At 45.1% G+C, this 27,630-nt stretch overlaps 1 protein-coding gene and 1 pseudogene across 2 annotated transcripts; one reads left to right on the plus strand and one right to left on the minus strand.

Moving 5' to 3' along the window:
• Positions 1–312: 312 nt before the first annotated feature.
• Positions 313–1,880, plus strand: LOC129636839 (elongation factor 1-gamma-like; annotated as a pseudogene).
• Positions 1,881–15,347: 13,467 nt separating this feature from the next.
• Positions 15,348–25,976, minus strand: TEX36 (testis expressed 36). 2 transcript variants are annotated; one of them, XM_055560083.1, is made up of 4 exons: positions 20,372–20,532; positions 19,060–19,191; positions 18,300–18,380; positions 15,348–17,335 (listed from the first exon to the last, which is right to left on the minus strand). In XM_055560083.1, the coding sequence occupies exons 1-4, from the start codon at positions 20,387–20,389 to the stop codon at positions 17,027–17,029; spliced, it is 540 nt and encodes a 179-aa protein (XP_055416058.1). In that variant the 5' UTR covers positions 20,390–20,532; the 3' UTR covers positions 15,348–17,026. The 2 variants fall into 2 exon arrangements, with proteins under 2 accessions (XP_055416058.1, XP_055416059.1); XM_055560084.1 differs by lacking the exons at positions 15,348–17,335; positions 20,372–20,532 and adding an exon at positions 25,926–25,976 and having other exon boundaries at positions 18,219–18,380.
• Between the last annotated feature and the right edge of the window lie 1,654 nt (positions 25,977–27,630).

Below are 27,630 nucleotides of genomic sequence, written 5' to 3' on the forward strand. Positions count from 1 at the left end.
TGCAGTGCGTGGGCTTCTCACTGCAGGGCCTTCTCTTGTTGCGGTTGGAGCACGGACTCTGGGGCATGCAGGCTTCAGGAGTTGCGGGTGGTGGGCTCAATAATTGTGGTTCCCAGGCTCCAGAGTGCTGGCTCAATAGCTGTGGTGCACAGGCTTAGTTGATCGGAGGCATGTCGAATCTTCCCGGATCAGGGATCGAACCTGTGTCTCTTGCATTGGCCAGCAGATTATTTACCACTGAGCCACCAGGGAAGCTCCTGTGTTGTTTTTTTTTTTAACCCATGTTCTGGCCCCTCTCTCTATGAAATCGCCATGATGGCTAGGACCCCGTGCACATGTCCTGACAGCTGGGGGGCCTGAAGACCCTCATTACTGCTCAGTAGAGGGGGGCTCAGGTCCCTGTGTTCTGGGCACCACCCAGCTTCCATTTCGGCCAAACCAGCTGCACCCCCAAATTGCTCCATACATTTCCCGCCAGCAAGGTTCCAGCCTTTGAGGTGGATTCTGTATGTTGGAGGGCGATGTCGCGGCCTCCTACGTGAGCCCTGAGGACATCCTCCCAAGGCAGCAGTGCAGCTGGGGCGGTGGGTGGGCTTGGCTGATGGCAGCGACACAGTGTCCCCGGCCGGGACCCGGCGGTCCCCCTACTGGGACATCATGCATCGTGACAAGGAGGCCACAGAGGAGGAGGAGGAGGAGGAGGAGGGGATGAGGCGGATTCTGGGGCTGCTGGACGCTCCCTTGGAGGCTCGGACTCTTCTGGTGGGCGGACATGTGACACCGGCTGAGATCACAGTTGTCAGCAGCCTGTTGGGGCTTTATTCACAGGTTCTGGAGCTTTCTTTCTGCCAGGCCTTCCCTAATACCAACTGCTGGTTCCTCACCCACATGAACCAGCCCCAGTTCCAGGCTGCCTTGGGGGAGTTGAAGCTCTGTGAGAAAATGGCCCGGTTGGATCCTAAACGGTTTGCAGAGAGCCAGCCTAAAAAGGACACCCCATGGAAAGAGAAAGGTTCTCAAGAAGCCAGGCAGAGGCCCCAGACGAAGCAGAAAGAGGAGAAGAAGGTGGCTGCCCTGCTCCCGAGGAGGAGCTGGGTGAATTGAGCAGGTGCTGGCTGCTGAGCAGAAGGCCAAGGACCCCTCTCTGCTCACCTGCCCAAGAGTGTACCTTCTTGTTGGATGGATTTAAGGCGAGTACTCCCATGAGAACATGCTGTCTGTGGTGCTGCCGTATTGGGGAGCACTTTGATCAGGGTGGGATTCCCTGGTGGCTCAGACGGTAAAGCATTCTGCCCGCAATGTGGGAGACCCGGGTTCGATCCCCGGGTCAGGAAGATCCCCTGGAGGAGGAAATGGCAACCCACTCCAGCACTCTTGTCTAGAAAATCCCATGGATGGAGGAGCCTGGTAGGCTATAGTCCATGGGATCGCAGAGTTGAACAGGACTGAGCGACTTCACTTCACCAGATAAGGGTGGCTGGTCCCTGTGGTAGTCCGAATACCGCTTCCCAAGCCTCCCTGAGCTGCAGCTTGTCACTGGGCTGTTCCAAGCCATTGGACAAACTGAGGAAGAATGCCTTTGCCAGTGTCTTTCTCTACAGAACCAACCACAGCAGCTCCATTTCCAGAATCTGGGTCTTCCAAGGCTGGCGCTTGCCTTTCTGTGGAGCCCAGATTGGCCTATGGACCACAAGTCATATGCATGGTGGAGACTGGATGCTAGCAGTGAGGAGACCCAGACAGTGGTTGGAGAATACTTTTCCTGGGAAGGGGCTTTCCAGCATGTGGGCAAAGCCTTCAATCAAGGCAAGGCCTTCAAGCGAACATCTCTTGCTGTTGCCTAGCTGCTGTACCTGCCCTTCAAGGAGAACGGGGGTCATTAAAGGAAACTGAATGATGAAAAAAAAAATAAAAGCTGTGTTCTGAATCTGATTAATCTTGTGTACACTTGAGTGCTTGGGGACTTGCAATACAGATGGAGTAATTCATTCTATAAAGTCAACCCAAGCTTTCTGGAGTGCCTCTTTCATGCTGAGTGGGGATGGTGGTCTGACCTCCACACATTTTCGTGACATCCCCGAGAGACTATGTGGTTATGACACACTCCTCTGAGAGCCCACTGGGGTTGTTCATCTTAACCAGAGTCCTGGGGGGAAAGCGGTTTTTGCCTTGGGCACTTTTCCTCGTGAAATGTATCTCTTCATATATATTTAGTCCAGAGCAAAAATTGTTATCTTCTCTACCTGTGATCACAGCTATTAAATAAATAACTAAAAGGAATCTATCTTCAGAGGAGAAAAATTGGGGAGTTCTTTTCCACCAGTGTGACCTCAATAAAACATTGTCATCTTTGTAGACCCACCTTTACTTACCTGCTGCAGCTTTGTAAAGCAAAACGGTTATTGCCGCTTCTAGGATGGAAAATGTCCATTTTACTAAAATTCAGAAGGTTAAAAAATGCCCAGATCTGCAAACACTGCTTTTAGTGGTTGGTATTTTGAAACACTCCCTTGTTCATCAGCGCTATACAGTGTTGGTGAAGGACAGACAGAGAACTAAGTGTTGTGATAAGGTCAAGGTGAAAGGAATGGATGTGAGCTTGTCCCCAAGGCCCTGCAGCCTGGGAGGAAGATGAAGCAGATACTCAACAGAGCAGTGGGCTCAAGGCTCAGAGGAGAAAAAAGAAGTGTTACCTTCAGCTTGGGGTCAGGGTGGAATGGCATGGTCTTCCCTTAGCAAGGCTGGGTGAGGGGTCAGGCCACATCAGACCCAGAACCCACCCAGTGTTTCTCAGTTCTCTAGGAACTAATGCAATCCACGGCTGGTGCAAGAGAATTACAACTTGGAACCTGACTTTGTGAAGATACAATGGCAAAGAGCCTTGATAAGTAGTGGGCATAACCCACAGCTCCATGCATCCAGGAGAAAAGACCTAGAAGGGGTCACCCTGCCGGCCTTGGAGCCTTCCAGGTGGGTAGCTAGAGTGCCCGTGTAAAGTACTCACCCTGCTCCTGACACTATGAAAAACATTTTGCATGTATCCTCTCATGAATAAGATGGTTAGATAGCATCACCAACTTAATGGACATGAATTTGAGCAAACTTCGGGAGACAGTGGAAGACAGAGGAGCCTGGCATGCTGCAGTCCATGGGGTCACAAGGAGTTGGACATGACTTAGCAAATGAACAAGAAAGCATCCTCTCATATGATCCTTAATCCTAGGAGGTGAGTGCTATAAGTAGTCCCCAAAAAAGAATGTGGACAGGAGTAACTGTCCAATTCTACAAAGGTAATAAATAACTGTGCTGGGTACCAAAACTGTGCTCACCCAGTAAGCTAAGGCGGCTCAGATGGTAAAGCGTCTGTCTGCAATGCAGCAGACCCGGGTTCGATCCCTGGGTTGGGAAGATCCCCTGGAGAAGGAAATGGCAGCCCACTCCAGTATTCTTGCCTGGAAAATCCTATGGACGGCAGAGCCTGGTAGGCTACTGTTCATGGGGTCGCAAAGAGTTGGACACGACTGAGCGACTTCACTCCCTCACTCACCCTTCATAACTGCCCACTGCAAAGGCCTTCTGAACACTCTTTTCAAAGTCCCTTCCGATAAAGCCTGTATGCTAGGCAGGTGTATCTTGGGGCCTGGGGGTACAGCAGAGAGGTGGAAGGGCACAGTCTTCTACTGGCCCCAAAGGCTGCCAGCATCCAGGCCTGAGAACCTGGCCATGTCCTGGTGCCATCTTGTGCCCCAGCACTCTGCCCGCTTTCTCACATTTTCTCCTGTTTTCCCTGCCCACCAGCCAGCGCTCCTTCTTTGAGGGACTAATGAGCTTCGGAGCTGGAGTTCCATTGCATTTCAGACTGGCCCCAGTTTCCAGGGCTCTTTCAACCTCTCTCCTTGGCAATGAATTTCTAGGACACTCAAATATTTACTTCTCATGTTGGCTCAACTATTTTATAAAGGTGATTTGTTAAATGAGTAGCCAAATTAGACCCAGTCTCGATATCTTTGTAAAGGATCCAAATATGTTCACGATACACTTTCCTCAGTCCTGTGTTCCAATTCTATGAACCCGTTCCATGCATCAAACCACCACTGTACCACTGTGGTTGCACACTCGAGCGCGCATGCACGCGTGCACACACACCCCGCACTGCTCCTGTGCATGCTCAGGCGAGTTCCTTTCCTTTCCTCACCTCTTCGGCAGCATCCTCAGTCCGCCTGTCACTTCTCCAAAAGCTCCGGCGTGCTGACAGTGCGTTTCATTGGGTCTCACCAGCAGCTCTCAGCCCTGGAAGCAGCCAGGGCTGGGTGAATGTACCAATCTGGGGGGGACCCAGGCTCTGGCACTGCTGAAGGCTCCCCAGGAGATGAGATGGAGCCTTGGCTGGCCTCCTCATGACTCCGTCTCCCCACTCCTGCCTGCAGGAACAACTTCACTGTCATCGTTTTCTCCTGTCTCACACCTGATCTGTTGAACCTGTTAGGAAACCCCAATGTAGGATAATGGATTCTCTAAATCCAGACCATCTCCCAGCTCCAGGCCCTGCCCACCTTACCCAAGGTCCCACATGAGTCGTCTGCTAGAGGAAGACCCACGTCCACCTCCCTGTGAGGACGCGGTCATTGCAGGGGAACTCAAGTCCTCCCTCTCCACCTGAAGATTTCTCTCATCTCCTCCCACCCCCTCACGCCATGTACCCCTCACCCAGAGGCGCGACCCCCTTCCAGGCACACCCCCCACCAGACAAGCGCCAGCCTCGCCTGCTCCTCCTCCATCTTTGGGCTTCCTAGTCCATCCATGTCCATTCTCTCCTTTGCCTTGGTCTGCAAGCACCACTTTTTCCTATGCTAATACAAATCCTAAAAAGGAAAAAAGTTGGGGGGGTGGGTCAGGGGCTGGAGGGGGACTCTGAAGACAGAACCAGAGAGGTGGCCATATGGGAGGGACTCAGATCAGCATCACTGGCCTTGAGGATGGAGGAAGGGGCCACACACTAAGCTTCCGGAAACTGGAAAGGGAGAGGAAATGGATTTTCCCCTAGGGCTTCTGGAAGGTAGGAGAGCCCTGCCCATACCTTGAGTTTTGCCCACTGAGAGCCATTTTGGACTCTGACCTCCAAAACTATGAAGATAATAAATCTGCATTATTTTAAGTAAAAAAAAAAATATATATATATATATCCTTCCACTGACCTTTCCTCCATCAAGCTATCATTCCATCTCTTCCCTGCACATCCAGCCTCACCTCGAGTTGACCCTCTCCACCCAGCTGTCTGCCAGGGGGCTTCTCCTGTCTCCCCCAGGCGCCTAGAACGGAACCCAGATGCAACCACACTCGTCACCTTCTCCCCCAACCCAGAGCCTTTGTTCTATCTCGAATAGCTCGATTTATCTGAACAAGGGCTCAATGCTGCCTAACTTTATCCAAGAGCAAACCCTGTAACTTCACACTCCCAATTATAAGGTGGGAAAACAGCAGACCTAATTCTGTCTGCCGAATAAACCCTCACGATTACTCTATTAATTCTTAATTTCACCTATCATTATGCTTTCAGTAAGTCAATGAATAAAACCAAAATAACTGCTTATATCCATAAGTAATCAAAATGTATTTAGTGCTTTAGCAGTTTGTTTTTCTAATTTTCCTTTAATTAGCTGAGAAAGAATTAAAGTCAATTCCTCATCCTGCAGATAAAAAATTAGACTCAGCTTTTACCCTTACACATATCCAACTTTTAATGTACACAGGATACACAAATTCATAATTGTTCTGTAATGTAACATGTATCCAATATTAAACACATTTCTATGACATTTATCTTATCTCCCTGATCACAGATAATATAGTTATAATTATGCCCTTTCAAAGTATTATCGCCTGATCCACACTTAATCGGCATTCTGAGCTTGAAATCTTGGCTATTGCATGCAGGGATTGCAGGATGTTTTTGTCCTCTGATAATCTAGATCATGTGCATTTTGAGCAAGTATGGTCTGTTGCTGCTCACCCTTGTAGTCCAATACCCAAAGAACGGGCTTGAAAAATACTCACTGAATGATGGATAAACACATAGGATTTTTGGGAATGTCTTGTGTATGTTCACATTGGTATCCATGAGACCATGGCCCACAGAGAGTGTGGCATTTGAGAGGGGTGGGGACAGAGTCACATTAGAAATGAGCTGGAAATCAGCCCTGATTCTGTTGGCTGACATATCCGCCTTAACCATCACTGACTCAATGGACATGAGTCTGAGCAAACTCCAGGAAATGGTGAGATGGACAGGGAGGCCTGGTGTTGAGTGGTCCATGGGGTCGCAAAGAGTTGGACGCAACTGAGCGACTGAACAACAACAGATCCTGATGGAAGAGGCTGAAGTCTCAGACAGCTGTATATCAGCAGAGCTAAATCCTTCCTTTAGAGCTCTAGAATGTCACAGATATTAGGCATCGGTTTCGATACAAAATATGCTTTGGAGGAACAATATGATTTCTCCGGCGCGCTTATGTTGAGACTTTCCCATCCTCTTTTGGAACCGCGTGTGATGACATTTGTTGGAGAAGGATTGGATACACCACTCATGGCTGGTAACAGTCATGGAAGCTTAGAGGAAGGTTGTAACAGCAGGAGAATATTTAAGACAACTTCAATGTTTCTCTTTCAGCCTTAAGGAATAGATAGCAATGTGTTCTTGGGCAGAAGAGACTGTGTTCTGCTATGGTCCCGGATAACCCTGTGAACAGCTGTATGGCACCTGGGTAATGACTGAGTTGTTCTTTCTTCCGGGAACTAGGGCTGTCTGCTACCGATGATACAGCCTGCCTGGGGCCCAGGCGGAGTAGAAACATAGTCCTTGTATCTGAACGTTCTGCTCCTATTTGGTGGGAGGCGGGACGCTTCTGAGCCTGTATCCCCCAATTCATGAACTCAGGGATCTGTTCGATTTCGATGAAGAAAGAGAAGAAAGCATTTGAAGTTCTCTTGGTTGCTGTGTGCAGAAATCATACACTCCACCTCACAAACTCACCGATTTCATTGAGCCGTCGTCAAGCGACTGAGTTACGGTTTTCTTCATTCCCCCATTCATCCAGTGAGTCAGGCTCTGACAGGGGGTTGATTTGTTGTTTAATATTTGGGGGGATTATTTTGGTATAGCCGCAACGTGTTTACTCAAATACTGTGTGTTAAACGAGATGTTTTCATTTGTTTTGATAGGTACTTATAAAGGCAATGTACCGCATTTCACACTTACACAGCCCTTCCGAGCTCACAGCGTGGCACCCGGATTCCCTCAAAACCTCCCCTGTGTGTTTGGGACGCACCAGCCTCGTTTCACCCAGAGAAGAGCAAGGTCTGTGCAATGCTGTCAAGCCCCAGAGCCCAGAGCCGAGCTGAAGGGCTCTTCCCCAGTCACTGGGACCAAAGATAGTGGGTGGCAGCAAAGAGCTCAGAGGAGGAAATTTATTCTCCTTGCTTGTTTTATGGTTCTTAGGGTGTTACCATAACAGCATGAATTCCTCCCTGAACTCGGCAGAACATATGGGAAACCTATACTTAGCTTATCATTTCAAACCCTTCCTCCCCCACACCCTTCTCTCCCCCTCCAGGAGGCCTCAATATGGTACCAATTCTGTAGGTAAAATAAAAAATGTTGAATTGAGTGAAGTGGTCGCTCTTCCAGACGCAAGGGCGAGCAGTGATGTGTCCTGAGCTTTGACTGGAGTTACAATTGAGCACTAACCTGCAAAGACAAAATTGTTCTCACAGGGGTTGTTGTATTACACACGGAAGGGGAGACACAGCCACCACATCAGACTCAAGTGTGGAGCCACGAGAACAGATATGACTGTGGCCAAAAATGGCCAGAAAATATGCAATACACAGAGGGCACAGAGCAGTCCTTACAATTGGCCATAAATGTCAAAACAGACCACACGAGAATGTGCTTCTCTGCTGAAAGCCAGACACTGTTTATGAGTTGATCTCATACAGGAAATCATCACACTGCTCTTTTAAACCATCGAGTCTAAGGGTCTGTGGATCAGATTTTTACAAGTATCAATTAGAATGTCAGATAGTTATGCACGTGCCTTCCACACACACAGTAAGTAACTGAAGCTTCCTGGTTTGGGTCTTGAATGGATACAAGGCAGCATCACTCCAAACATTATTGAATTCTAAGCTGTCAGCTGTTCCTTTAGTGTCTAAGTCATTTCTAGGATGGCACAAGTCCAAGTCTAATTCATTAAAACAGAAGAAATCTATAAACACCTGCATGTAATTGATTAGTAAGTTGGGGTTTCTTTAACTGGTTGTTTATTCCTCTGTTCAAAACAACATACTAAAGCAAAGAACCAACAATGGCACATCATTGACATTTTGCCAAGTTATTAGACTTATTTTTGTAAAGTGGGTTATTTTATTTGGGATGTCAGCGTCAGAGCCCCTAAAACCTACCCCTCTGTTTAAGTGCTGTATTCTTTTGATCTTGGTTCACTGGACTGAGAATTTGAGGGCCTTGGACAGCGTTGCTTTTTACATAGATATCAACTGAGTGAAAAAAGACTGGTTTTAAGGGCAAATTATCTAATTTGTGTTTATGGAGATGGTAAATACACTCTTCACTCCCAAAGAGTAGAGGCTGATATTCCCCCATTCTGATGTCCCTGCTTCACAGAATTGCTGATTTGGCTCTATATACTTTTTTGGTAATTTTTAAATTTCATCACCAGTACATTGAATGTGGTGGTGGGGGGGGTCACTTTTTTTTTTTCTCAATTTAGTTATTTTTAATTGGAATATAATTGCTTTACAATGTTGTGTTAGTTTCTGTTGCGCAGCAGGGGATATGTTCATGTGTCCCCTCCCTCTTGAGCCTCCGGCCCCTCTGGTCGTCACAGAGCGCCAGGCTGGGCTCCCTGTGTCATGCAGCAGCTTCCCACCAGCTCTCTGCTTCACACATGGTAGTGTATATACGTCAGTGCTACTCTCTCAACTCGTCCCCCACCCTGAACTTGAGAGTCAGGGACAGTGCAATCTCTGAGAGGCTTGCAAGCACTCGCTTATTTTGAATATCTGCATCCGGGACCCAAGAAATAGGATTGGACACCAGAAACCACTCCGGTGTCATAAAATCTGCCTGTAAATAGAATCTGGCATTAAACCAAACAAAAACAAGGCATCTCTTCGAAACTGGGGACAAGAGAGAGCACCAACAGTTTCCTGCAAAAAAGGAACAGTAAGGATCACTAGTTTAAGATACATAAAATGTTCCTGGATAGGCTCTTTATTTTAGTGTGTCATTTTAAATTTTTTGTTTTTTTTTCGGTTTGGCCACTGGGCTTCCCAGGCGGCACTAGTGGTAAAGAGGCCTGTCAAAGCAGGACACGCGACAGATTTGGGTTCGATCCCCGGGTCGGGAAGATTCCCTGGAGAAGGAAATGGCAACCCACTCCACTATTCTGGCCTGAGAATCCCAGGGACAGAGGAGCCTGGTGGGCTACAGACCTGGGGTCGCAAAGAGTCGGACACGCCTGAAGCAACAGCACATTTGGCCACTAAGTCGTGTCTGACTTGGCTGTCCGTAGGATTTTCCAGGCAAGGATACTGGAATGAGTTACTATTTCCTTCTCCAGGAGATCTTCCTGATGCCAGGCATCTTTTCAACCCAGATATTGAACCTGCGGCTCCTGCCACGACTCCCGCATGGCAGGCCGGCTCTTCGCCCCTGAGCCACCAGGGGTCCCTATCAGTGAATTCTACCAGAGGTGGGGCCAAGGTGAGCACAAACCCTGCCTCTTGGATGGGGTGTCACGAACTTCAAAGTCAACACAAAGAGTCTGGAATATTTGATTTGTCAAACATTATGTCGTTTTCAGAGTAAAAAATTATTATTCACTCAATTGCCCAGACATGGAATCATATATTACACAATGAAAGCCAATGTTCAAGGGTTTAAAAATTTACTCCTTGCAAATTGTGATCAACATCCTCTGAACCTGCCCTGCCCGTGTGCCCCACAGGCCGCACGAATGTGGATGTGACACAGTAGAAACACCCTCAAGGGGAGGGATGTGAGTGGTATGGACAGAAACCTAGTCTCTCAGCGTCAGAAGACAACTTAGAGGACACCCGTTTCCAGCGCTCTCCGGAAGCACAGGAGATACTTTAGGTGGTTGACTGCTTCAGCATCCAATAATATATTGGGTTACATATTTTAAAAAGTTCTTTTTCTATTCCGTTCTAAACCTTCTGTTTAAACTGGGGAGAAAGCCTTGGGTTTGATGATAGTGTGTCTAAATCTCTAATACTAACATCCCTTTTCAAAAATCCGTGGACAGCCCTCAGACAAAAAGCCTTGAGGAAGCAGTCTTGAGGTGTTTGGGTGGAATTTAATCACTCTGGGTTAGTTTTCTTCCCCCATTGCATTTACTTTTAGTTACTTTCTATTGATGACAAGTGATCTTGATTTCCTAGGAGATGAAAGGGAGGAGTAAGGTAAGCAAGTCAGGGATGCTCCAAACATGGTAACGATTCCAGGGGTGCTAGCATGAAGGCAGTGGATTTTGGAAGGAGCAGTACCCAGGACAGGCTTCCCTGGTAACTCACCTGGTAAAGAATCCACCTGCAATTCAGGAGACCCCAGTTCGATTCCTGGGTCAGGAAGATCCCCTGGAGAAGGGCTAGACTACCCACTCCAGTATTCTTGGCTTCCCTGGTGGTTCAGATGGTAAAGAATCTTCCTTCACTGTGGGAAGGAAGATCGAACCTGGGTTCAATCCCTGGGTTGGGAAGACTCCCTGGAAGAGGGCATGGAAACCCATTCCAATATTCTTGCCTGGGGAATCCCCTGGACAGAGGAGCCTGGAGGGCTACAGTCCGTGGCATCCCAAAGAGCTGGACATGACTGAAGGACTAAGCACACAGCACAGCACCCAGAACACTCCACGGGGTTGTTTATAGGGATTATCTGCCAGAGTTGGTCCACATGACATTCTTTGTACCAAGCAGTGAGTCAGATCTGAGTCTGCACCAAAGCAAAAGTATTGAGAGTACATGGTTACTTGGGCTGAGGGGGCAGGGCACTGCCCCAGGGAAATGGCAAGAGAGGAGCTAAGAATGCTTTCCCAAAAGCAGAGCTGGTGGCTACAACCCAGGCAGTACGTCCTGTCTCTCAGCCACCCTCACACCAACAGTGTGAAAAGAACATGTGCACTGCTCACATAAAACTCAAAACCACTCAATGTTTGTACCACGCTAGAAAGGCGAACAGACGTTGCAGTACCCAAGGAAGCAAAATGCAGAAAAATAATGTATTAGAATGAATAAAATTATTATCAGACAGAAATAAACATTTCATTGATAAATAAGACCCAAACAGAGACCTTACAATTAAAATGTTATTTGGTTATAGCACAATCTTAGTACAATGGCTAAATAGCAGAATGGGTCACGGAAGAGACAATTTGCAACCTAGAAGACAAAGTTTAGAGGCTATTCCAGAATCCAGTGCAAATAGATAAACAAATAGAAAACATAAAGGAATATTGGAGAGTCAAGGGAGATAGGTCCAGATGTTTCAATATCCATCTAAGCAGCATTCTAGAAGAAAAGGGGAGGGGGCGGAAATGGAAGAGAGAAAATAATTGAAGAAAATTTTCTATAACAAAAAAACCCCTCAAAATTATAAAATTTAAAATAAAACCCCAAGGATTCTCAAATTGAAATAGCCCACTGAATTTACAAGTATGCATATCATGTAAATGTTAGACTTGATTAGCCAATTAACAAGGTAAGTATAAACTATATATAGTTTTGTAGCCAGCAAAAGAGGCTACATACATAGAACACATACACTCACACAGGTAAACCTGGGAAAATTTGAATAAGGTCTGTGGGTTGTACCAGCATAAATCACCTGGTTGTGATGTTTGTGGCAGGTAGCATTCTAAGGGGACCCTGTGGACCCTCATTTTTGTGTAATCTCATGGTCTTGAGTGTGGGCAGAACCTGTGAATATAAAGCAATGTCATTTCCATACTTAAGTTATATAGAAACGGGGATTTTCCACATGTAATTAAGTCCCCAAGTTCATTGATCTTAAGTCATGAAATTTGCATTTTTGCCACAATAAATTACAGAGAGCACAAGCCTTTATCAAACACAGAACCTGCCCCACCACAATCTTGGGTTTCCCAACCTCCAAAATTGTGAGAAATCAATGTTTATTTTTAACAAGCAAACAAGCAAAAAAGATACAGAGATTATCCTGGGTGTGTTAGATCTAGTCATGCGATCCCTTGAAAGGGTCAGGACTCTTCCTGGTGACAGAGGTTACAAACATGAAAGGGATTGGAACTCCTTCCCTGGTTTTGGAGTGGAGGAGACCATGCAGCAAGGAAAGCAGTAGGTTCTAGGAGCTAATAATATGAAGACCATGATGTACCTAAAAAAGTGGTATTTGAAAGAAACAACCTTACCCGCATTTACAAGAAAACAAGAAAGGCTGCAAAGAATTGAGCTATGCTTTCACCTTGAGAAGCTAGGAAAAAAATCAAAATAAGCTCAAGAACAAAATTAGTAAACATGAAAGCACAAATTATCAAGATGAAAGGCAAACAGCAACATGTAGATTTGGGGAAGAGAGCAAAGATATGTGAGCAACATTCAGCATGTCAAAGACAGGACATAACTTTAAAGCATGAAAGAGAATATATTAAAGCACCACAAATTTTAAAATCCATGTGAAACAGATGACTTCCTCAAAAAATAAAACTGTCCAAAACTAGGGAAAAAAAGAAATAGAAGCACCATACAGACTGATCTCCATAAAATACATTGAAAAGATGTTCAAAGATACACACCTGTAAACTACAACAGGTCCAAGAGATTGCATGGCAAATTCTATAGACATTTGCAATTTATATAAGCAGTGTCAGAGCACAATAAAAATAGGTTTTAAGATCCTAAATAAAATATTTGCATATCAAATCCTGGATTTAGCAAAAGAATAATACATCGTAACCAGCTTGAGTTTGTCCTCAGAATGCTAAAATGGCTCCATGTTAGAAAATCCATGAATATACGTTATTAACAGATTACTATAGAAAATTTACATGATCATCTCAATAAATACCAAAGTCTCATTTGCTATAATGTCACCTCATACACAGTAAGAACTACAACAAAAGTGTTTAAATCATTCAATAATCTCAAACAAAAGGAGTCCTGAGCAAGGCATTGTTTTGCTCTCTCTGTCTCCACACACACCCTTAACAAAATCCAGTGGTTCCAGAAGCCATTAAACAAGAGATTCTTACATTTTACTACATTAATATACATGCAAGGCTAAAACACAGTTACACCACACTAGTGCAAGATGTTAATAACAGAGGGAAGTCTCAGGAGTGGGAATATGAGGGAGAGAGGGTGTATGCTTTCATTTGATCTTTGTAAAACTGTTCTGAGAAATGAAGTCTATTAACATAAAAATAAATGTGTCTAAGTTTATTTATCAACAAAGAGGAACAAAAAACAACCAGCTACAGAAAACATTTGCAACACGTTTTCTATCTGTCTGTCTCATAATCTGTTAGTGAAGTGGTAAGTTGAAGCACAGCCTCTTTGAGAAGTTTGAATTAAAATTTAAAACCCACATACTCTTTAATTGAACAAGTTTATTTCAATGAGTTTAAACATATAGAAATACCACAGCTGAATGCAAATGTTTATCTATTAATGCGTTTAGTTCTAATTGTTTATAGTAGGAAAAGACTGTAAACTAACTGATTATCAAAAGATTAAGGGACAATGACATATCCATGTAATGAAATACCAACCAGTCATGTTTCCAAAAGAGAAGTAGATTTGTAAGTACCAAGAGAGAATGCCATATTCACAAGAGTGGTTGGTGGCGGTGTGGCAGAAAGCAGCAATGCCAGGTGGAACCATTGGTGTTTGTTAAGGGTAGGTGTGTTTGAGAGACAGAGAGGGGAAATCCATGCCATAGCTTACCAAGAGAAGGCTGCATATTAAAAGAAAGTCAACAGGCAGATGAATAAAGAAGATGTAGTACTACTCAGCCATAAAAAAGAATAAAATAATGCCATCTGAAGCAACATGGATGGACGTAGAGATTATCATACTAAGTGAAGTCTGTTAGACAAAGACAAATACTATACGATATCACTAATAAATGGCATCTTAAAAAAATGTGACAAATGAACTTATTTACAAAAAGAAACATACTCACAGACACAGAGAAAAATTACGGTTATTGAATGAGAAAGTGAGGAAGGGATACATTAGAAGTTTAGGGATTAGAAGCTGAAAACTGCTGCTAAGTCGCTTCAGTCGTGTCCGACTCTGTGTGACCCCATAGACGGCAGCCCACCAGGCTCCCCCGTCCCTGGGACTCTCCAGGCAAGAATACTGGAGTGGGTTGCCATTTCCTTCTCCAATGCATGAAAGTGAAAAGTGAAAGTGAAGTCACTCATCGTGCCCTACTCTTAGCGACCCCACGGACAGCAGCTTACTAGGCTCCTCTGTCCATGGGATTTTCCAGGCAAGAACACTGGAGTGGGGTGCCATTTCCTCCTCCAATGCATGAAAGTGAAAAGTGAAAGTGAAGGCGCTCAGTCGTGTCCGGCTCTTCGTGACCCCATGGACTGCAGCCCACCAGGCTCCCCCGTCCATGGGGTTTTATATAAAAAGACAAAGAACAAGGTCCTACTGTACAGCACAGGGAACTATATTCGATATCTTGTATAATAATAAACTATAATGGAAAGAATATGAAAAAGAATATACATACATTTTATATATATGCCTGAATCACTTTGTTGTACACCAGAAACTAACACGACACTATAATAAACTATACTTCAACTTTTAAAAAGAAATAACTTTTTAAAAAGGCCACAGAGCTGGCGCTGGGAGAGAAAATGGAGACTGGGAGTCAGGAGTGTGAAAGAAAATGCTTTTTACCATTTATTTTTATTTAATTTGAAACTTTTCCCATGTACATATACTTAAAGATCTATATCTTAGGAGGAAAAATCCAGGAAAGTAGGAATACAAAAGAATATTCTTACCTAGGTAAATGTTGCCTATCTCAAACCCACAACGATAGTCAGATGTCAGAGTGACCCGTTAGAATCAGCCCCAGTAAATTCAGACATAAGAAAGCATATGCACTATCTGTGCTAATATTCAAATTGTACCTGATGCAAAAAGATGGAGGGGCCCTATAAATTCTAGAAATTATATAAATTATCACATTCACAAATGATATAATTATCCACATAGAAAATCCAAAAGAATCAACTGAAAAATTAATAAAATTTTATTTTTATTTTATTAGAATATTTTAAAATTTATTCTAAGAAGTTTATCCAGGTAAATACAAGATTCACATATAGAAATCAATAGCCTTTTTTATGCATCAGATAAAACTAACCAAAAAGTATAACTTAAACACACACACACACATACATACATTCAAAATAGCCACATTTCAAAGTACACAGGAATAAACATAGAAAAGAAACATCTCGTACTTTTGTGACAAAAATTATACAACTTTGTTAAAGAATATAAAATAATATTTGAACAAATGGGGAGATATACCATGGTATAAAGATGTCAATTCTTTTATAAATGAATATCTCAATTCAGGGAAATTCCCATCAAATTGCCAGTGGATTTACTTGAAACCTTATTCTAAAATTCACCTAGAAAAGATATTTAAATAGAAACAAGTTAATTTTGATACAGAATGAGGGTGACAGTGTTCCATTCAAAGGGCGATAGAAATGACCCCTGAGTGGGAAAAGATGGTCCACTTCACTGATAGAGGAATGCAAAATAAGATAACAAGATAGTTTTTGTCCTTAGGTATCTTTCAATATCTAAAAGATAATTTTGGGGGGGAGAGAAACAAAAACTCACAGATACTGTTGGTGGAAGTTTAATTGGTCCAGTCATTTTTTAAAGGTGATTTGGCAGATTAAAACCTTGTACAAGTAATTCCCTGGTGGTCCAGAGGTTAAGACTCCATCCTTCCAGTGGAGGGGTTTCGAATTCAATTCCTGGTCAGGGAACTAAGATCCCACATGCTGCACAGTGCAGCCAAATGTTAAAAAGCAAACAAATAAAAACCACACATATGGTCCAATCCAGCAGTAACAAAGCTAACTTTCAGAGCTGACTCTAGAGTACATGTAAACACCCACCCAAAGAGCCTGATCAAGCATGTCCTGTAGCACCAAGTCTTTCCAGCCCCAAACTAGAAACAATTCAAGTGCTCATTAGGAAGACAGTTTTTTTTATAAACATGGCACATCCAACTTAGGGGATACAGTGCAGTAGTTTAAAAAGCAAACCAACCTATTCCTATTGACATCGCCAGAACTTCAAGATCACTTATGTACTCCAAGAACGCGTGTTCTATATAAACAGTTTATGTTCAAAATCTGTACATAGCTGTGCACATACATGTGATTGTAAATGTACAGAACAAAAACAAACGGTGAGCTTTTTCTCTGGGGACAAGGATTAGAGATGCAGTAAAATCAGAGGGGACTCCAGCTTCCTCTATTTTCCTTGACATTTCAAGATGAAAATGTAAGCCTATATTAATCATGTAGTTTTAAAACTCTCCCTGAAGTTGATGTGGCAATTTTTAAATTTAAGCACATTTTCCTTTCAAACATATTCATTTAAAATGTGTATATCATCACATATCTTTATTTTATAAGGGCCTGAATATTTTTCAACCTTATTAAAACCATTAGAATATTTTCAAGGTGGGGGAGTGGTAAGGTTATCTGTTGCCATTCTGGTTTCTCTATATAAGGACTTTAATCTTTATATTATCACTGCAAGAAAACATCATCTCAGCAATACAGCACATGCAGTCTACATTCTCTAAATAATTCTAAACAAATCTGATATCGAACATCAGTGCTGCATCAGAAAACACATACTTGTAGAATGTCCAACGAAATAGCAGTATTGCAAAACATCAAGGATCTTCTGGAAGGGTTAGTGGAGAACTGGTCTTTTTGTTAATCAGGAACCTTACTTTTGGATTCTTTTTCCAAAACTCTGTATAGCTTTGCTGGGGCATAAATTTAAAAGTGTTCCATATCTCATGATGATGTCTTGGGAAGCGTCTGAAAATTGGGACCACCACAGCTTCCTTATAAACATATGATATTTGGTTATTTGAAAAGCCATCGAGACAAGATGGAACATAGTCACATGCCCAAAGATTGAAATTTCTTGAAACGTGTTGCCTTTTTTCTGGGGAGATCTTCTTACGTCCCAAGCCCTGGAGAAGGATCACAAGTACATTAGGAGGAAGATATTCAAGGCCACACAGCTTGGAGGTCTTTAAAGCCACCTCCACGACATCTTGTGTTTAAATGACCACTCTTACAGGAGGCCTCCTTTATCAACTTGTGGGAGGCTGTAAATTGACAAAACCTCCTGATCTTCACAGTCTTCAACTCCCACCCAAGGGGCTGGGCTTCTAGAGACACGGAGGACTGAACCAAAGACACCCCAGCCTGGACAGCCAGGAAGCCCGAGTAGGTCCTCTACACCCAGGCGGCTGTATCCACCTCAGGCTGCATCCCCAGCACTCAGTGGGAGGGCTCTTATTCCGAGAGATCTGAGGATTCTCTCCCATCCCAGAGGGTTCCCGTGAAGGAAGCAGCACCTGGGTCTCTACCCAGGCTTCCTCCTCAAATCTTACTAATGTGGTCATTACAAAATTTACAAATTACATATGCAGCTCGCATATCTATTTCCATTGCACAGTGCTGTGTTAACCACCACCAACCAGCGTTATCAGACTTGGTTTTTTTCAGTGATGGGGAAACACCATCTCCAGGAACAAGATAACTACAGTTAGTAGGGACTCTTTCTTTATATCATGAAAACTCCGCATCCATTCCTTTGAGCCTCCTTATGGGTCCTGGCTCTGCTGTCCAGAGACACACATAGGCAATCCCTCCTTCTCATGACAGATCTTCACAAAAAAAGCTCACAAATTAGACAGTTTATGGGAAAGCACTTCGAAAAGCATGAAGTTCACACACACAAAAAATACCTAGGCAGAAGGGAGGCTGGCGTGGATTTTGATAGCCACGTGGGAATTTGAGAATTTACGCTTTTTATTCCCCCTGGTAACCTGTTATGAGGCTTTAATTTTATTCCAGTTTTGAGGCCAGAAAATCAAGAGCCCTGATGTCGCTGTTCATTTTTTTGGCAATGTGGAGAGAAATACTCACAGAGTCAAGGTAGAACCCAGAGTCCTGAAAGCTGTGACGATTGTCGTGAGCAGAGAAGGGGAAGTTGTTATTTACTGCTTGCTGGAAAAGAACGAGGGGAGAGATAAAAAGGCACACATCAGAACCACAGCAGGCTTCTAGAACCTGCCTACAGTGGCCTGGAAGGAAGACGGAGAAGGCAAGTTGACCTCTAAGTGAGAACTAAACCCATCTACAATGATGGAGCAAACAGCACAGGGGCGAGGGCTTAGGTGTGCACATCAGCTCAAGGCTTTGAAACTCCACTTCATTGCCAGCTTTCTTAAAATTATAACAAGTTCTCTTTAAAATATCTTATTGAGAGGCAAGGAAAGGAAAGTGAGTAGGCATGGAATTGAAGACTGGAAAGGAATTCCGAAGCCATCTTCTTCATCTGGCCAATAAGGATCCTAGTAGACCAGAGCTCTCTGGTCCAGGGCTGCTAAGTGTGAAGTCAACCCTGCTTCTACCACCAGCCATTTGCAGCCCCTTAAGCTGCTCATGAACTGGCCAGGGAGGTAGACATGGGTGTTAAGAGCTCTGTTCATAGAAGAGTAACTTTATCGTCTGGACCAGGAGGTAGTTCCTTCTAGAGAGTATTTGAGGAGCCATGGTGAACAACTATGAAGTGAGGATCCTGCCAGAACGTCGGGATCCAGGGAGAGCTAGTGAGCAGTTCCCTCCAAGCAGTACCACCCACTTGGAGAGCCACGGGGGCACGTGGCCAGTGCCCTGGACTCACCTTCTCCCGCACTTTGTAGATCGGTGGAAGCTTCTCCTCCACTTGCTGAGATAAACGTGGACTGTGGGATTCTTTCAACATCGTACTTGTGATGGATTCTGGCGTCTTTTGTGTTAGTCCAATGTGAGGGAACTGGAAAAACAGCACACGCCTTGATTAAAACCAGACACATCTGAATCTCAAAGCCAAGTATCAGGGCTTCCTCTGTAAAAGGATTAAAATGCAATTTGGGTGCTTCTGGCATGCTATGGAAATGGCATAATTTTTGTAATTTTCAAGTATCCTTTCCAAGACAAAAAATATTGTCATGGCCCAAGGCCACCGCTGCCGGCCGTTTCAAGTTACAGGGGCCACCCTGCTGCTTGGAGCCTGGAAATGGTTTCGTGGCCTGGTAAGTGGGGGGTGCGGTCCCATGAGAGGGAGCCAATGAGCTCCAAGGAGACAGAGTGTGTTATCTGAGACCTTCCTGGTGGTCAGGGAGTGCCCCATACTCGGGGCCAAGCATTCAGCCCATGTTCCCAGGGGTGAGCCAACCTCCTGCAGGTAGGGGGTGCACCTTAGGGCACGGGAACGTGAGAAGGGTCGCGTTGAGTCTCTACAGAAAATGTAGGATGGTAGAGGGTAGGAAGATTATTTGGATGCCAGGGGTGAGCTGGGAGTGGGCTTTTGTATCTCTCTGTGAACAGGAGGGAAGGAAACAGGACTGGATTGAGGGAGGAGGTCCCAAAGAAGGTCTAGACCAACCCCATAGTGAGCTCTAGACACGGAGTGGCTTCTCAGAGTCGGCCAGCTGGAGTGAGAGGACTGGACCCTTGTGGGCTCTTGTGCATCAGTCACTGGTAGGAGAGGAAGGTGGAGGACCCAGGAAGCAACTGACCTTGAGGAAGCAGCTCTCTTCAGCCAAGGAGTATCTAGGGTTGGACCCCTCCCCCCACCAAGCCACACTCTGAGCAGCAGGAGTCCATTCCCAAAGAGGGGTGCGGGCCCTGCTTGATGGCCACTGTAGCTCACCCCAATTTTACATAAACAGCAGCTCTTAAAAGCCACTCCTACAAAGTGGCCTTTGAAGTGGCGATCTCTAGGAGAGAAATATGAATGGAAACTAAGATACAAACAGAAGACAAGACCCCAACTCAGCGAAAATTCTTGCAAAGGGAGGTAACATAATGTGGGGGTGGGTCACAGACAATAGATTCAACGTTCCTGGGTCCAATCCCAGCTCTCTCTCCTAGAAGGTCAGCCTTCCGCAAGAGACTTAATTTTTCCAGATCCCAGTTTCTTTATCTGTAAAATGGGAATAATAATAACCTACTTGACAGAGTGCACGCATGCTAAGTTGCTTCAGTCACGTCCAACTCTTCCCGACTCCATGGACTGCAGCCCACCAGGCTCCCCGTCCACGGGATTCTCCAGGCAAGAATACTAGAGTGGCTTGTCATGCCCTCCTCCAGGGGATCCTCCCAACCCAGGGGCTGAACCTGCGTCTCCTGTGGCTCCTGCATTGCACGTGGATTGCTTAGCATTGAGCTCCTGGGGAAGCTCCACCTGATTGGGTAGATGTGATTAAAAGAGAAAAATGCATGCACCCGGGGAGTGTTCACTAGCTGTTGACAGGTTCTATTCTTGCTCACAGCTGTCCCCTCCCTTATCGCCAAGCCCACTGTCACACCAAAGGCCAGTCCCTCCTTGTCTGTGGGATTACAATGACATTGGTTAACACTGTTGTTTTCTCCCATTCCTTCTCAAGTCATGATATAACTGTACATATAACTATGGCTTTTGTTTAATCTCTGCACAAGAGCGCATTTAGTATGCGACTATTTATGTCAAAAGGTGGAGAGATTATGTCATCTGTATGGTACACTCAGTGGGGCATTTTTGGCAGAGAAAATGAGAAGCAATGGTTTATACGACACATAGCAATATGGAGAAGAAGAAACAGAATGAGCTCTGTAACCCAGCACCATTTATGGAAATAAATAATCCATGCATACAAAACAACACTACATAATTTCCAAGAATACATCTCAGTAACAGAGTTCCTATTAAACACGTGTGAGTGGCAGCCCATGGGGTGAGCAGAGCAGGGACAGGGATCAAGGGCAAGGAAGCCACCACATGAACCAGCTAACGTAATATGGACCGGCCCTGCCGTGGATGAATGACAGGGTCCCTTTGGAGGAGGGCACCAGGGAAAAGGAAGGCTTCCTTGCCATCGTTTAAACATTTCTTAATTGAGTGCATCTACTACATTGTCTCATTTTCCACAACAAAAATCATCGTCTTTGGTTTTGATTAGAGTTATAATACTTGCTCATGGTTTTAAAAGTTCAGACAATAAAGAAAAACACAAGGAAGGAATCCCATGCAGATTGTATCGGGCTTCCCAGGTGGTGCTAGTGGTAAAGGACCCGGCTGCCAGTGCAGGAGATGTAGGAGACGTGGCTTCCAGCCCGGGGTTGGGACGAATCCCTGGGACGCCATGCCAACCCACTCCAGTATTCTTGCCTGGAGAATCCCATGGACAGTGGAGCCTGGTGGGCTACAGTCCATGGGGCCACAAAGAGTCAGACGCGACTGGAGCAACTTACCACGCACACAGGATTGTATTATAAAAGTGATTTCAAAAAATTACAAATACCTTAAAAAATTTAACAGTTAACTTTTGGGAATTCCCTGGCAGCCAGTGGTTAAAAAAACAAAAACAAAAACAAACCCAGTAACTTTTGGTTACCCTCTCCTTCCTCTTCTTGTCATCCCAGATTAAAAATAATAACAACAATAGCTCTCATATATTCCTTCACAAACACCTGTACCTACAAAGGGGACTTACATTGCTATACAAAAATTGGACCATGTAACTCATACTATTTTGTACCTCATTTTCCTTTTTTTCCATTTTTATTGGAGTATAATTGTTTTACAATATTCTGTTAGTTTCTGCTGTACAACAAAGTGAATCAGCTGTGCTGCTGCTGCTGCTAATCACTTCAGTCGTGTCCGACTCTGTGTGACTCCATAGACGGCAGCCCACCAGGCTCCCCTGTCCCTGGGATTTCCTTCTCCAATGCAGGAAAGTGAAAAGTGAAAGTGAAGTCGCTCAGTCATGTCCGACTCTTAGTGACCCCGTGGACTGCAGCCCACCAGGCTCCTCCATCCATGGGATTTTCCAGGCAAGAGTACTGGAGTGGGTTGCCATAAGCATACATATATCCCCTCCCTTTGAAGCCTCCCTCCCACTTCCCCATCCCACCCCCCTAGGTCATCACAGAGCACCAAGCTGAGCACCCTGTGCTCTACAGCATAACTTGCTTTTCTTGCTTAACATTGTTGTTCTTGTAGTTCAGTCGCTCAGTTGTGTTCAACTCTTTGCGACCCCATGGATTCCAGCACACCAGGCTTCCCTTCCTTCACTATCTCCTGGAGTTCGCTTAAATTCATCACTTAACAATATACCATAGAAAATTTTCAAAGTCAGCCTATCCATTTCTAATTCATTCTGTATTATATATACATTTTTTTATGTTTTTAAAGCAATTTTTAAGTAAGTATAAATAATACAAAGGGCCTCCAAACTCAGAGCCTTTCCCTTTTCTCTACCTCCAATCTGCTTTTCCAAGTTATGGAGAATCAGGCCATGGGTAGGGAGTGTTTCTACATCTAGAAGGGTTCTTCTCACCAGCTGAATGACAACTGACTTGAGTTCATATGTATTCTGCAACACTATGGACTAAATCACTGTAAAAAAAAAAGTGGCTCTAGCATTTTAATTTCACTCTTTAAAATATATATTTAATGGCTATAACATGATAGCTGTGAAATAAACCCTTCTGTTAGATATTGTAACCATGAAATATAGCTTTTTAACTAGTTGGCAGTGAAATTTTTGCTGCATTCAATCACTCAATGACTGCAATATTAAACAGGAAGGGGAACGTGTGTGCAGAGTGCCTTTTCTACTCAGCAACAGCCAGATCACCACCAGCAGGGTCAACTGTGAAATGACTGTCACCTCCAATGTGGCAATTACTGTCTCCCAAATGGGCTGCTGCTGACGCAAAACCAACAATTTCTTTAATTTTCCCAATTTGTTTACAAGTTACTTAGGGAAACTTCATGTCAGCACTGTTCTTTTTATTGTCTTAGGTGCTGGCAGCAGAAAGGAGACCCACACCGCAAGCTCTGGTTAGACTTTGGGGAGATAAAGTCTTCCTTCTTAAACTGGTTCCTGGTACATTCCTAGGATCCCCAGTAGGAGACGCCATGCTCTTTCTCGATTTCTCCCTTATTATAGAACACTGACTTTGGAGTAGCAACATGGCTGTTTAAAACATACTTCCCGAGGACTTCCTCGGTGGCCCAGTAGTCAAGACTTCACACTTTCAGTGCTTCCACTGCAGGCGACGTGGGTTCAATCCCTGGTCAGGGAGCTAAGGTCGCACTAAGATCGAGGCTTGGTCAAAAAAATAAAAACCCTCCTCCAACTCCCTTGCAGCTAAATTGGACAGTGACCCTTGAAATGAAAGCCTAAGTCTGTGGTTGGGGCTCCTGGGAAAGTGATTGCTTTCTCCAAGAAAAAGGGCGGATGCAACTGACAGGCTTTTTGCAATTCGACTTTCTCCTCATTTACCTGCCTGAGCTGACACCACACTGAGGGTGATAGGAGAGGCTGAGAAGAACCTGGGCCTCCAAAGACATCCCAGGGCATCTGTACCAGCCCTGAATTGCCTCCTTCTGCCCTGGTTGTTGATTCCAAGCAGGGCCCTGGGGGCCTCCAGGCCCAATGCCGTTCTGTGTCCCCCCATTTCTTTGATGTCAGGAAATAGGTTTCCTTCAGCCTCCAAGACTTCCCTGAGTTCTAATGGGCAGACTCAAGCAGTTGTTAATTAGGGAAAGGAGGGGACGTGAGACCAGGGAGAAACAGTCAGGAGAAATGACAGTGTAGCCTTGGGGCAAGGTCCTGGTTCCCCACTGAGGGATGCACACCACGGCAGCTTTGAGCTCGTTTGCAAATACTGAAACCCCTCAGGAGGGAGAAGTCAGTGGTTAACGATGGTATGCAGCCCACAAGGGCATCGACCTCAGACTGGTTGGACCTGAAGGTTGATGATGCTGACTCGCACTTAGCGCACCACCAACCCATCAGAAGAATGTCCACAAGCTGATCACACCCTGTTTGATCCATTACTATAAAACTTCTCACCATCTTCTCCAAGCTGGGACATACATTTTCAAGGCAGGAGTCCACTGTGTCCCCCTTTGCCTGGCAAAGTTATAAAGTTATCCTTTTTTACTTCACCCAAAATCCTATTTCTGAGATTTGATTCAGCACCGGTGCACAGAGCAGCTGAGTTTTCAGCATCACTGTTACTCAAGGAACACAAACCCTTTTCTGGTGAAGGCTCTGTAGTCAGCTTTTTATAATAATATTCAGTCAAACATAATCCTGATACTGTAGATGATAAAAAGAGGCCAAGCTATTTAGTCTGAGAAGTTTACACTTGTTTTTTCCTGACCAGTTAGTGTAAGTAGTTCACTATATTTCCCATCTCACTTTAGCTGCCAGGAAACTCAGAGTCATATTTGTTTGACTCCAAATATCTATTGTTTAAGCAATATGGCCTGCGTATTTATGTTACGTATTTTATATATTTTCCATTTTCTATGTTTCTATGTTATATATTTTCCCAGTCTCAGCCTCTTAAAGTATATTTAAACTGGTTCTGAGGTTTTATTTTTATATACCTTATACTTTATTTTGAATATTTTCCATTCATTACTTTAAACCTTTGTGGAATGGAGCAGGGTATACAACAGGAAAGAATATCAGTATAAACATATATCCTTTGAGATCTGCAGGGGATTGGTTCTCCTCATCCCATCTTGTGGGTACTAAAACCCAGATATGCTCAACTTGCTGAGTTTCCCTTTGTATCCATGGGTTCTGCACGGTGGACACACGTACTTCTATCACATATATTCATATATACTATGTATATAATAGTAACAGTGCTTCCATGCATTATGCTAAGCACCTTTGTATCAATTGTCTCATTCATCCTCACCATGGCCTCTTACCTTGGTATATTATGCTTCCATTTAACAGATAAAAAGACTGAGATTAAGCCTTCAGGCCCCAATTTTCCAAGATATTTTCAATTTTTTTTCCTTTAAACAAATCTCTAAAAAAATTTCTATGTATTACTGCCCTAAAAGAGGTTAGTACCACTGTTTTCTGTGATACAGCCAGTGGGAAAAAAAGACAAAGATACCAGGTCCATGGAATTTATATTCTAGGAGGGAGAGAAAAGTCACACATATAATAAATTAGTATGTCAGAAGATGCATGCATGCCTGCTAAGTCACTTAAGTCGTGAACAGCTCTGTGTGACCCTGTGGACTGCAGCCTGCCAGGCTCCTCTGTCCATGGGATTTTCCAGGCAAGAATAGGAGTGGGTTGCCATGCCCTCCTGCAGGGGATCTTCCCGACCCAGGGATCAAACCTAAGTCTCTTATGTCTCCTGTATCAGCAGGTGAGTTCTTTACCACTAGCGCCACCTGGGAAGCCCATGTCAGAGGATAGACGTTATAAAAAACAGAAAAAGCAGAGAAACACAGCAATTACTACCTCGTGGACATTTACAAGATACCAGTCTGCTGAGTGGTTTATGCACAGACTAATTTCATTTGATCCTCCAAGAATCGGATATGAGATTCCCATTTCACAGGTGAAAAAACTGACATGGGATGAAGGGATTTGTCAGATGTCATACTATGGGAAGTAGCAGCAGTAGGATCTGAGCTCAGTTCTGTGCCTGACCACACTGTGTCCTGAGAAAGGTGAGAGAGGTTATCAGCCTTCTTACCCATCTTCCGTCCTTGTCTAAGGGTGGGTTGAAGCGTCTCCCTTTGACCATTTTGTGTGGGAAACTGAAGGGGGCTGAGACTGGTGCTCTTATCCCTCCATGGCCTCATGAGCTGTGCGCCTGGGAAGCCACTCCTCCTTGTTCCTGGCCTCTAATTCGCAGGCTCTACCTGGAAGGGAAGTCCGGGAGTGGTCCCTGTTGTCATAGCATCAGAGCCCACCCATCACAATGGGGCAGGAGTGTGGGTCCTCCAGCCGCCCGAGGGCTCCTGCTGCTCCGCAGAGTGTGAGCCCCCAGGCCCCAGGTGAGGAACCCCACACACAGGCCAAACAGGCGGGGCACCAGATGGTCCTGAGACAGTGGCCCACTCCACACCCTCCAAATCCTCGAACAGACAACTTCTATGTTGAATGTCTTCATGGTCACCATCTGCCCCAGCCTCTTGGTCTTCAGAGAAGTGAGCTGACTCTGCCTTGTCTACAGCCATGGCATGACACCAGGTCGGGACCCAGGTCTCCCCACGGGCTCCTTTCACGGCTGCTTCCCTGCCCAGTTGGGGCTAGCTCACTGCGTGTTCACCATGCTGCATGCAACTGAGACCATGAGGAAGAGGCAGTCATGAGTCATTGTTCAGTGCTAGGTGCTGCGCTGAGCACTTTTCATGTGTTTTATGAACCGTTGGGGTCTACAAATGAGGAAACAGGGCCTTGTACCCAGTGGAGGGGGCGCCAGGTCACAGGACATCCCCAGGGCTCGTGAGCCTTTCCCAGGGCCAACTGGTCGCCCCCAGGCTGTGGCGGCAGCTCCTGAGGGCTAGCCTTCCTCCAGGGCCCGGACATGCACGTGCAGCCTCACTTCTCAGTGAGGTGATTTCTGAAGCCCTTCCTTTCTCTCTTTCTCTTTGTTTTTCATTCTCTCTTCCTTCCTTCCTTCTTTCTCCATTTCTTTCTTCTTTTCTTTCTTCATTTCTTCCTCTCCCTTCCATTCTCCTTTTTTAATGCTCTGTCTTGACCATTCTCTCAGCTGCTCCACATAAAAGTAAGAGTACGCATCTACAGGAGACTCTGCCCGGCTCTCTTGGTAGGAAATTGTGTCCTCACCCCTCTCTTCTCCTAATCACGGCCAGGGTGTCCTCACAAGAGCTGCGTGTCAGGGACATGGGACCTCTCCTCTGGCCAGCACTGAGGGCCCAGGGCCTGGTGGCTCCTGGGGGAGATGCCTGCAGTGGAACATGGACCAAGACCAGGCACATGTGAGTAACCAGCTCCACTTACAGACGGGGGAAGCGAGTCTCAGAGAGGCGAAGGGACTCAGTCACATCACACCGCTAGTCTGTAGAAAAGTCCACATGAGAACCCAGATGTGTCGCGGCCAGATTCAACGCCAATATCAAACAGGATTCATTTCACTGCACTTCCCTGATCCTGTTTGAATTAATGTGCAGTGAATTTACTAGGATTGCTTTGCATTCCACTTTTTCCATCTGCATGAAAGCGGGCCTGACTACACGCCTGCCTGTCAGCCACGATCCCTCCCCACGGTGAGCCTGGCAGGCCGGGGGACAATGACCCCTGTCGCGTGCTCCTCTGCTGGCCTCCCTCCCCAGTGGACGCCCTGCCACGGAGCCCAGCACAGATGGGGAGGAGTGATGAAGGCCGAACGTGGCTTCCCCCACATCCCAAGACTGAGAGTAAAGCAATGAGGA

This window comes from Bubalus kerabau, chromosome 22, assembly GCF_029407905.1.
Source record: "Bubalus kerabau isolate K-KA32 ecotype Philippines breed swamp buffalo chromosome 22, PCC_UOA_SB_1v2, whole genome shotgun sequence".
Lineage (NCBI taxonomy): Eukaryota > Metazoa > Chordata > Mammalia > Artiodactyla > Bovidae > Bubalus > Bubalus kerabau.